Source organism: Hippoglossus stenolepis, chromosome 10 (genome assembly GCF_022539355.2).
Source record: "Hippoglossus stenolepis isolate QCI-W04-F060 chromosome 10, HSTE1.2, whole genome shotgun sequence".
Classification (NCBI taxonomy): domain Eukaryota; kingdom Metazoa; phylum Chordata; class Actinopteri; order Pleuronectiformes; family Pleuronectidae; genus Hippoglossus; species Hippoglossus stenolepis.
The window spans coordinates 11160543-11170547 of NC_061492.1; the positions used below are offsets into that span (position 1 = coordinate 11160543).

Here is a 10005-nt window from a genome sequence, read left to right on the forward strand (position 1 = left end):
GGTGCTACGAAGAGTAAGTAGAATAGAAGTATTCCTCTGGTGATCACGATATCCAGGGGTGCAATTCCCTGGAGCCCTTTGCAATGGTTGATTGCATTAGTCCAGAGCAACAATAAGGGCCCCCTATGTCCCGTTGGCCCGGGGCCCCCAATATTCTAGCCATACTCGTTTTTTTACATTTGAAGAAGTGCTCACCAGCTACTTCAATCGTATTGGATTTGGCTGCAACACTGTTTACCCCTGAAACTCCAAAAGTGTTTTGTGGACTTAAAAACTTCACTCACCCCTCCATCGGCAAAGTGAGTAGATAATGAGTGAATTAAAATGTTTGGGTGAACTATTCCTTTAATACATGCAGTGGTTGACAATCCACCTATGTATAAATTTGTGCCTTTACAAAATGACCTAAAACGGCAGCAAGGATGGTGGATTTATATTTTTTTCCCATTAATCATAGCTTCACCTTATCTTTTTAAATCATGACTATTTATTACAATGTTAATCTGTAAAACGTAATTATTCCACTCTCTCCCTCCATGAAGGTGGTCGATGTTACTAAATATAGGCAGCCTCCATCTCCCTTGAACTCCATTTTATTTTACATATAATTATTATCACAGTTGGTGTATTTAATGGAGCCGCCGAAGCCACATCATTTCTCCTGTTTCAGTTTGGCCAGGCCGAAGTCCTCTCTCACTTTCCTGAGCAGATCGGGGCAGCACACTACATCCACAGCTGTCATAGCCGGGGCTTTGTCTGTCCTCAGGGTCTACAACTGGGCCGTCTCAGCTCCTAGCACAGGAAAAACAGCAGGAGGAAAATAAAGCACGGAGTAAACAGAAAGTAAACAGGAAAACTAACTGACCTGGAAAGACATGACGGCTGTGAAGATGTCTGATCGAGATGCATTTCAACTTTTCTTACAAGAAACAACATCTGTTCCCGATAAGACTCGGGCTACCGTACCTGCTGCCTCGGTGTATTCCTCTGTGTGGTTAAATGCATGTGTGCCGATGGAGAAAAAAAGGGTGGATGCCAGGAAGTATGAATGAGACGTTGCCAAAGTCTGTGGAACCTGCCAGATTAATAATATATTCACTGTGATCATGATTTTGTGCTAATCACGTAAACAACAAGAGGACAATAAAAATCTGCTGTGTTCGCAGCCCCAAGGGTCACAGCAGGAATCTTTTTGAGGATTATGTTTGTGTTCCCCTGCAATAGTTGTGTGTTACCTGGCAATGGTTTCCTGTTGCCGTTATGCAACAATGTCATTTCGCTATAGGTGCAGACATCTGTATCCTGGCAGTTGCTCGACAGCATCCTGCAGATCAGATTGTGTAAATTTACCGTGCTTGTTTTGCAGTAGCATGATATCATGCCCAGTTCAAAGAAAATTCAATAAGCTGATCCATTGGGTTTTCAGTGGGAGAAGATGAGCAGAAGTGGGCCACATATTGGTGTGTGGATACTTGATCCGAGCCCATCGGGAACCGTCGGGACATGAAAGGCCGAGCCGGGATCGGACAAAAACTTTGACCCAATTTTTTGGGGTCGGTAACGTTGGCTGGGCTGATTTTCGAAACTGCACATGTCTGTAATCTGGGAAAACAAGTAATAACCATGTGTGTGAGGGGACAGGGTAACACATACCCAGTGCAGCTTACAGGGACTTCAGATGCAACACTCTACCACATGTGGTTCAGAAGGAATAAAAGAACAGAAGTAGTGGAAGGTAACACAAAAGTATTGTGAAATAACACAATGTGCATTGAGAGGTAAAATAAAAGAAGTTCTCAAAAAGATTCTCGCAGTGATCCTCCGGAGGCTCTATAGATGAGTCACTTTCTATACAGGGGAAAGAAACGAATGATGATTTCCTTTGCTATAATTTATACATTTTTACTCACCAGAGAAGTTTTGTGGCTGCTCTGCAAACTGAATCCCTACAGCTTCCCCGTTTTTTTCATGCAGGCTTGACAGTGTGGCATTGGGCAGAATGTTGGAGTAAGCATGTGACGGGTACATTTTCTCCACCTTAAGGAAACACAAGTTTATCCTAATCCATTGAATGTAGAATGAAAATATTTAAGATCACAACTCAGTCAAATATCCCTATTGTACATTGACAGCATATGAAGCCATGCACGTTTTTTAATGTGGGGCAAACCTGTAAATGCAGTCGTGGGAGAAAAACAGCCTGAAGATAAAAATGAATTATGTAACAGTGGCACAGCACTCGGAGCATAATTACAGCAATGTGTTAAAAAGGGTAAAGTTATATAACAGAAGAATCAGCTCCGACATTGTATTTCTCCACTATATCAATACACTGTGTTTGTTTGTTCCCGTGTCTTTGCTTCACTGTTAATCTACAGAGGAGGGACACAATGTGAGTCGAGCCCGGAGGAAGACTGTATTTTTAGGTAAGCTTACTTGGCAACCAGTTGCCACGGCAGCTGCCCTGAAGCAAGCCTCCGCTTTGGCCTTGAGGTCACAAAGATCCTTCACCAGCGGAGTGCGCAGATAAAACTCTAACTCGGTGTAGGCGGGGATAATGTTGTGCTTCTCTCCTCCGTGTGTGATGACGCCTGTAGACAAGAAAATGCAGACGAGGAGCAAGAGAGCGGCAACAATGAATGAGTCCATACATTTGAACAATCACATATTACGTTGGTTATCACGTTCTGATTTCCATTGGGGATTAAACATTTGGAAAAGGTAGGTAAAAAATTGTCTCACACAGAAACCCCCAGAGGGGGTTTCGTTTCCGTGGCAGCTAAATTCAAACCTACATGCAGCAGCATGACTCCCAGGAGGAGCACACCCATCATTCAGCCCTAAGAATTGGCCACAGTGATGCCAATTCTATGGTCTGACCCTTGGGTACTGAGAAATAGCCAGGGTAAAGAAAAAAATGTGAATTACTGATGCTTTGTCTGCTCCTCACCGTGAAACCCTCCACTCTGGTTTCATCTGCTGCCTGAGCACGGAGAGGTTGTTGTAAGCCAGGACAGCAGCATCCAGGGCATTCACTCCGTCCCAGGGGTTTGCAGCAGCATGAGAGGGGTTCCTGTGGTACCTCACCGACACCCCACGCAACATCAGCATAGGTTGAAGGGTTGTCTGCAATATGTAGTTAATTAAGAGGAAGTAAAGACACAGAAGGAAGTTTTGATTCCCTATGAGCAGTGAAAGGGTACGTGCACATCGAGGGCCACACCGGGCAGGAAGGAAACGTCCTGCTGGGTCGGACGAGCCATGAAGACGAGGTCGAGGTCAGCTAACGCCCCCGTCTCCATCAGGTCGATCTTTCCTCCAGTGTTCTCCTCTGCAGCAGTTCCCAGAACAGTTATCTGATAAGAGAAGATCTTAAATCAGTCATTGGAGTTATGCTTTATCGCACAACTTCACAAAATGCTGTAATGCCCTAGTGTAAATGATGTAAAATGCATTCAAAACTGCTATTGTGCACTTGGTTATAAGAACAAACATAGTTTCAGATATATGTTAGCTTGCGCTCTTGTAAATCAGACAAATGAGTCTCTCTCTCTCTCTCGCTCTCTCTCTCTCTCCCTTTTTAACACCAGGCTGAGTCTCTCTGAAGCAGTAGACGATCGCCATCTGCTGGCCACGATTATATTCACATTACACTGAGCCGCCTCCAACTGCGAAATAATTTAACTACATGGCTTCTATCGAACTAAACCTAAACATTAAATTGACATTTAAATGTGGGAGGGTTTAAACATGCTCACACACATACAAAACACATACACCACATCATAAAAAATAAATGCCATTCAATATTTTTTTTTAAATTCCAGAAATATAATCTTCACATAAACCAACTCTAATTTTTGCATATGAGTGATGTGCATACATGATATATGTTAAATCATGGGCTTCCTATAGAAATCTGTGACATGCTGTGATGAATGAGAATAACTACAATGCCACAGTAGAGGGACCCAGAGAGACATACTCTGGTAAAAGGCTCCTTTCACTCATGGTTCTGATTTGATTCCTTTTGCAGAGGAAATAAATCAGTGTTATGCAGCTTTACATCTTTTACCTTGACCAATTTAAAAGAATGAATAGAAAATATCTTATGAAAGAAAATCATTACCATCTATAGGGATTGTTTTTATTGCCTACAGCCACTCAGATGGTTTTACACATGCAGCAAGGTAACAACTCTTTCCCTCACTCAGGATGAACTGGGATCTGTCCATGAAAAACAAGGTCAATTAGTTCTGAATGAATAAAGACAAAGCGCCACAGCTGCCACGCACTGTGTGTGTGTGTGTGTGTGTGTGTGTGTGTGTGTGTGTGTGTGTGTGTGTGTGTGTGTGTGTGTGTGTGTGTGTGTGTGTGTGTGTGTGTCTGTGTGTGTGTGAGTGTGTTCGAGACAGCAAGCAGGTGTATGTGTGTGTGTTTTCTGCCTGTATTTGGGTTGGGGGTTAATTGGGGTTGGCTGTCACAGGAGGAGACATGTTGAACAGCGCTCAGAAAGCTGACACCAACACTGCCTCCTGACATGTCCTGTCTGTCAGCTTACTTCACGCCTCACCGGTGACGCCGACGCACTGACACTATCCACTGTGCATCAATTAAGTGACATGGAAAGGAGGCACCCATGTGTCGCCCCCATTGTTTTACCAGGAGATTTGCCCTCGCGAGCATGTGCATTAGTTCACATGATTACACATGTTTTTGGCCTCGCGTATCGGCCTGTGCTTAAAAAAAAAAAAAAAAAAAGATGTGTTAATGTGGTTGAGGACCTTTATCGTTTATTCCAAGAAAATGATTTCATACAGCACATCACACGGATGGAGTCTGAAGATGATGGGTTCCTGATAAAACCATTCCAGCTTCAGAGGAGAGAGGAAACCAAATGTAAAACCCATTGCACGCTGAGTGATGCCACAAATAAAAGCCCTGTCTGCTCCCATGACACACTGAGCACATGAGATATACGTTAAAAGGAGGTAAATATTTCATGCGGCATGGATATTTTAGATTGAGCCAGTAGGGATCCCACAGAGTGATGCACGAGATATGATATATGCATGTGGGACACCCAAAGGAAGGCTGGCTTGACAGTTACATAGAATGGATGAGCCCCTGATGACAGCATGACTGAAATGGGAGATGAAACAACCAACAAATAATGCTTGTGTGTGTGTGTGTGTGTGTGTGTGTGTGTGTGTGTGTGTGTGTGTGTGTGTGTGTGTGTGTGTGTGTGTGTGTGTGTGTGTGTGTGTGTGTGTGTGTGTGACCGCTGCAAGAGTGTGGTCCACAGATTCATCCGTTTGTGTCTCTACGCCAGCCTGAAAGTATGGAAGCCCACGTCTGCCAGTAACACAACATTATGCATGATCAATAAAAGTTCTAATTGTGAGATTTAAATCAACAACATGCCCGATTTTTCAGTGGCTCTTAATTTGTCCCCTTTGATCGATCAGGTCCTCCAAATGAAACAACACAGTTTGTCCATACACCCTCCAGCATGACACATGGGAAACATGTTCTGATCTGACAGCCCCTGTTGATTTGATGACATCATCTACCTGTTCCTTCAAAAACTGTGACAATTAAAAATCTGTTATATGATCTAACAACGTCACGTTCAAGGTTGAGACACAAAAACTATTTGTTTAGGTTTAACGAAACATTATATCTCAAGATTTAGACCTAAAATCTTGAAATTGTGACTCTTAAAAGATTGATAGAACAAAACAATTCCGATGCAAAAACAAACACATGGAAAAATAAAAACATGTATTAACATGTAAAAACATATGAACATACACTGCAGTTAACTTTCTCATCACAGTCTCATACATAAAAGTCAAGAGTTTGTTCCAATCAATATATGAAGGCTTCTTTGTGTGAAACCTCTGTATGTGGCCTTCAGCAACATATTTCAGCTTTCATAACAGCTCCTCTGTCCTTCAGTAATGGCTCCTACTTCAGTTCTTTTCCACTGAAGGACGATACAGTTGAATTGAATTAAATTGAATCAAACTATTTCACCTATAGGACACAAAGTCTCAACAACTTTACCTTAGTTCTGGATCATTTCATATCATCAGGAGAGAGGACCAAGACGCAATGACATGTGGGTAATGTTAAATGAAGCACATGATCCATTTGTACTGCAACATGTTCAACCTAGTATTGAGAGTGAGGGTGATTTTTACTTATTGAGGTCTGTCTTTGTTGAAAATAAGCTCTAATACCTGAACAAAAAAAACTGATCCTCTCTCTGCCCAGAGTTTAAATCTGAGACAAATCAGATTTAATTTGAATGTAAATCCCCACCATGAATTGAAACCTGACACAGATGGAACAACTATAATGGCTCTTAGCAGAGCCAATACTCCACTAAGTCCCAACAGTCCTCTTATGAACCCACATTTAAATTCACTAGATCCATATTTTTATTTGGATCTTCACCAAATTGCACAACAAGATCATCAAGATCCACAAATCACTCTCTGAGAAATCAACCAACATGTTGAAAATCTCGTAATGTTAAAGGATGTTAAAAAGACAAAATCCTGCCTCTGACCCCTGATCCAGATCTGCACCAAACATTCTTTCCTGACCCACATCTTTCCAGCAAGTTCCGTGTTAATCTGTCAGGTCAGTGGGTTTTGCATAATCCTACCAAATAACAAACAACAAACACAGACAAAAACATAACCTCCTTGCTGTAGGTGAAGGGATCTGAGGCCCTGTGGTATAGTTTCCAACCCACAAATAAAGCAAAGCTTTGCAACCATTCATCCTTGGTTCTTTATTTTTAGAAGCCGGTATTCTACTCGAGGGGAACATCTGAGAACATGTCATTGGGGTCCTGAAACTGATTGATTGATTTGCTGCCTGAAACTGTTATAGAAATAGACTGTACATAAAGATATACACAAGCACAACTTTTTGCTTTCGACCACCAGCCTTTAAATGTTTTTTATGCCTTGCTCTTCATTTACAGAAGTATTGTCTCAACTGGACTTCCATATTAGCCTTGATTCTACCAGTTCATTGTTCATCCTGACAAGTTGTTGATGAGCCTGATTTCAAACATGAGATTCGAGTTGACTAAAGGAAAGTGACAATGTGTCATTCGCGCTTGCTCTGTCCTGTCAGTATTACTATCAAACAAAACGCACCCTTATAGGAGTCCCCAGGAAATCGTTCGATATTCCACAGCAAGCTGCTTGGTAGTTGGAAAATATCCCCCAAGGGCCTCGCGAATGTGTGTATTCATGTATGTGTGTGTGTGTCTTTGTGTGTGTGAGTGTGCAACATGACAGTCCTGTTTCTGTCATTAATGTCACATCAGTGCACACACTGTGCCGCTGCGTTCTCCAAGCTGGAATACATTAACACCTCGATTTATCAAGTCATCGTGCACCTTCGGGTGGTGGTGTGGGGGTGGGATTACTCTGTGCAACATTTCTTCATGTTTTTGTGATGCACGATGGTTTGTGATTGAACGTAGCTTCATTCTAATCTTCGCAGCAAGTCAACAAAAATACTATTTTCAACACTGTCAGGTTTTGTGCAGGTGATGTTATGTTTTAAAACAGTTACTTTAGATAAGTAGACATGCACTGAACCCAAATGTCCAAATCAGTTGCTCAGGACAGTTGCAGCCAAGTCAAATGTTCGTAAAATGTATGAGTGAACCCATGTGTGAGTGAGTGGGTGTGTTGATGACGTGTCTAACACACCAGAGACGCAAAATTGAAAAAAGAGTACAAGAAAAAAGGTGTCTTACATGTAGATGATACATAAGAGGATGTTAAATTGGAAAGACAGTGATATTCTTCTAAGAGCTTTTAGTTTTTTTAATTCTATCTACCAAATAAGTTTATTTAATCGAATTTACAAAATGTATTGACTTTAATAAATCAAATGAATTTTACGTAATTTAACTTACTACTTTTTCTCCGAGACAAAGTACCTCAGAATCACCTTGAACAGCCAGGCAGCGGATTGAAAAATCCACCTGCAGTCTCCATCTGTATGATTATGAACCTTCTGAAGAGCTTGACCTTGAAACATTGTAATTTTCTGAAGGTAATATAGAAGATTTTTTATCAGTATAGTGTTTGCACAGATTAAATCAATGTTAACACATTAAGTGTCAAAACATTCGATAATAACTGCTGTGTAAAAAGTACAGAGCACAAAATAAAATGGAAGATATGGGAAAAGCGATGACTTCCTAGCGAAAAAAATGTCTAAAAAAAAAATGCTAGATTTGTGTTTGAACAGAACACAATTCCACCGTCTTCAGGCTGAGCTGCGTTTTCTCTTCTGTCCTCCCAAGAAGTCCACACAGCTGCACTCAGCGCTTCAGAGGAAGCCCTGCTGCTGCGGTGCCCTTTCTTTGTTTGACAGCACTGAAAAGGCTGCTGTCTGCCCCTATAACATCAGCCTTTGTGGGCAGTGTGCTGAACAGTGGGAGTACGAGTCGTCCCTCGAAACCACAGACGAGCCACAATCAGCGGGGCGTGTGCAAAGTGCCGATTTGAAAATGTTGCCTTCCTGAGTTGTTGTGCTGGATGCTCTTTTCCCGATCACAACGGATTAATCTGTTTCCGATAACAACAGGAGCTCTGGTGTGAGAAGAGAAATGCTTTATCCATCACGTGCATGAATCCTTCTTGCAGAATAAATTTCTTTTGAATCGGTCAGTGAAGGTTTAAAGTGAGAAACCCATTGTACAGCCCAAGGACAGTTGCCCATTGTACAGAGAACAACTTATCCTGCTTTTTATACGACCCACGTGTGTTGCATTTACACTTGGTACTCTGAGACCTTGATTTGCAGTCTTCACAGTCCTCATCCTGAGAGGCAGGATTAATTCCAGTTTTCTGCTCCAGAGGAGGGAAGAGAACACCTCCCTCTCTTGTCTGTAACCCCAACCCTCCAGCTTTGATAATTAAGAAGCAGTCACCGTTTAAATAATACATAGACTGCGATGATGCCGAGCGACCGGCCGGCCAACTGTCTGCAGGGAGAACAGAGATCAAGCGAGGATCAGTGTTTCACGGTCTGCTCAACATTTCAGGGGAGCAGGAGGAGAAAGTGCTGTGTCAGAATAGAGCTGCCCACAGTTAGACCTGACAATGTGTGAGAAGCTGCACCTGGATTAGAAAAGATAAAGATAAAGAAGAGCCTCACACACTTAATTTGTCTCATAATTAAGTTTAGAGTGTTATAAATAGTATCATAGTGAATGCCTGTGTTTGTTTAGATGGAGAGAAAGACTAAAAACGTATTACTTTGAGCTAACGTGCTCAAAATGACAACATGTTGATATTTAGCATCGATTGTATAAAGATCAATGACAAGCCGGCCCTCCAAAAGTGAAGCCAAGCATCTTGATCGCCTCCTGGTGGCTGGCTGCAGTATAGGTCATAATCTCCTCTATGTTAGTGGATGGGACATGGACCAAACCAAAAAGTAAAAGTATATACATTTTTCCCGAAAGATGGTTTCCATCGTTTTTGGTGGTTCTTATCTAAATGTCATGATTGACAGCTGACACCATATGGCAGCATACATATCCAAGATATTTTGGCTTAATTTCTGGACAGTGTCAGGGATTGAAGACTTCTTTAAGCTAACATGCTCACAATGCTAATATGTTGGTACTGTATTTAGCAGGTTGGCTAAACTTGTTCAACATCTTTTTATCTAATTTTGACTTGTTAGCATGCTAACTTTTGCTAATCAGCAGGTAAATTAATTGAAGTGGCAATTTTACTGAATTTACTGGCAATTTTTTTTAAAGGTTGACCAGACCATGTGTTTACCTTTGAAAAAATAATTAGATTCAGTGTCATGGGTGTGTGCATTTTGTGCCTAAATTCATACAGCGTACATACATTTCACAGCTAATAAATAATGCATGTCCCTCTGTGTGATGCCTGAACTCTCCCTCTCTCTCTCTCCTTCTCTCTCTCCCTCTCTCTCTCCCTCTCT

At 41.7% G+C, this 10005-nt stretch overlaps 1 protein-coding gene across 1 annotated transcript; it reads right to left on the bottom strand.

Moving 5' to 3' along the window:
- Positions 1–577: 577 nt before the first annotated feature.
- On the bottom strand, positions 578–3624 carry LOC118116691 (peptidase M20 domain-containing protein 2-like). The gene is given in 8 exon segments (XM_035168520.1): positions 578–792; positions 967–1015; positions 1017–1075; positions 1911–2037; positions 2437–2594; positions 2955–3126; positions 3210–3356; positions 3586–3624. Coding segments are annotated over 8 exon segments (891 nt in total). The 3' UTR covers positions 578–652.
- Between the last annotated feature and the right edge of the window lie 6381 nt (positions 3625–10005).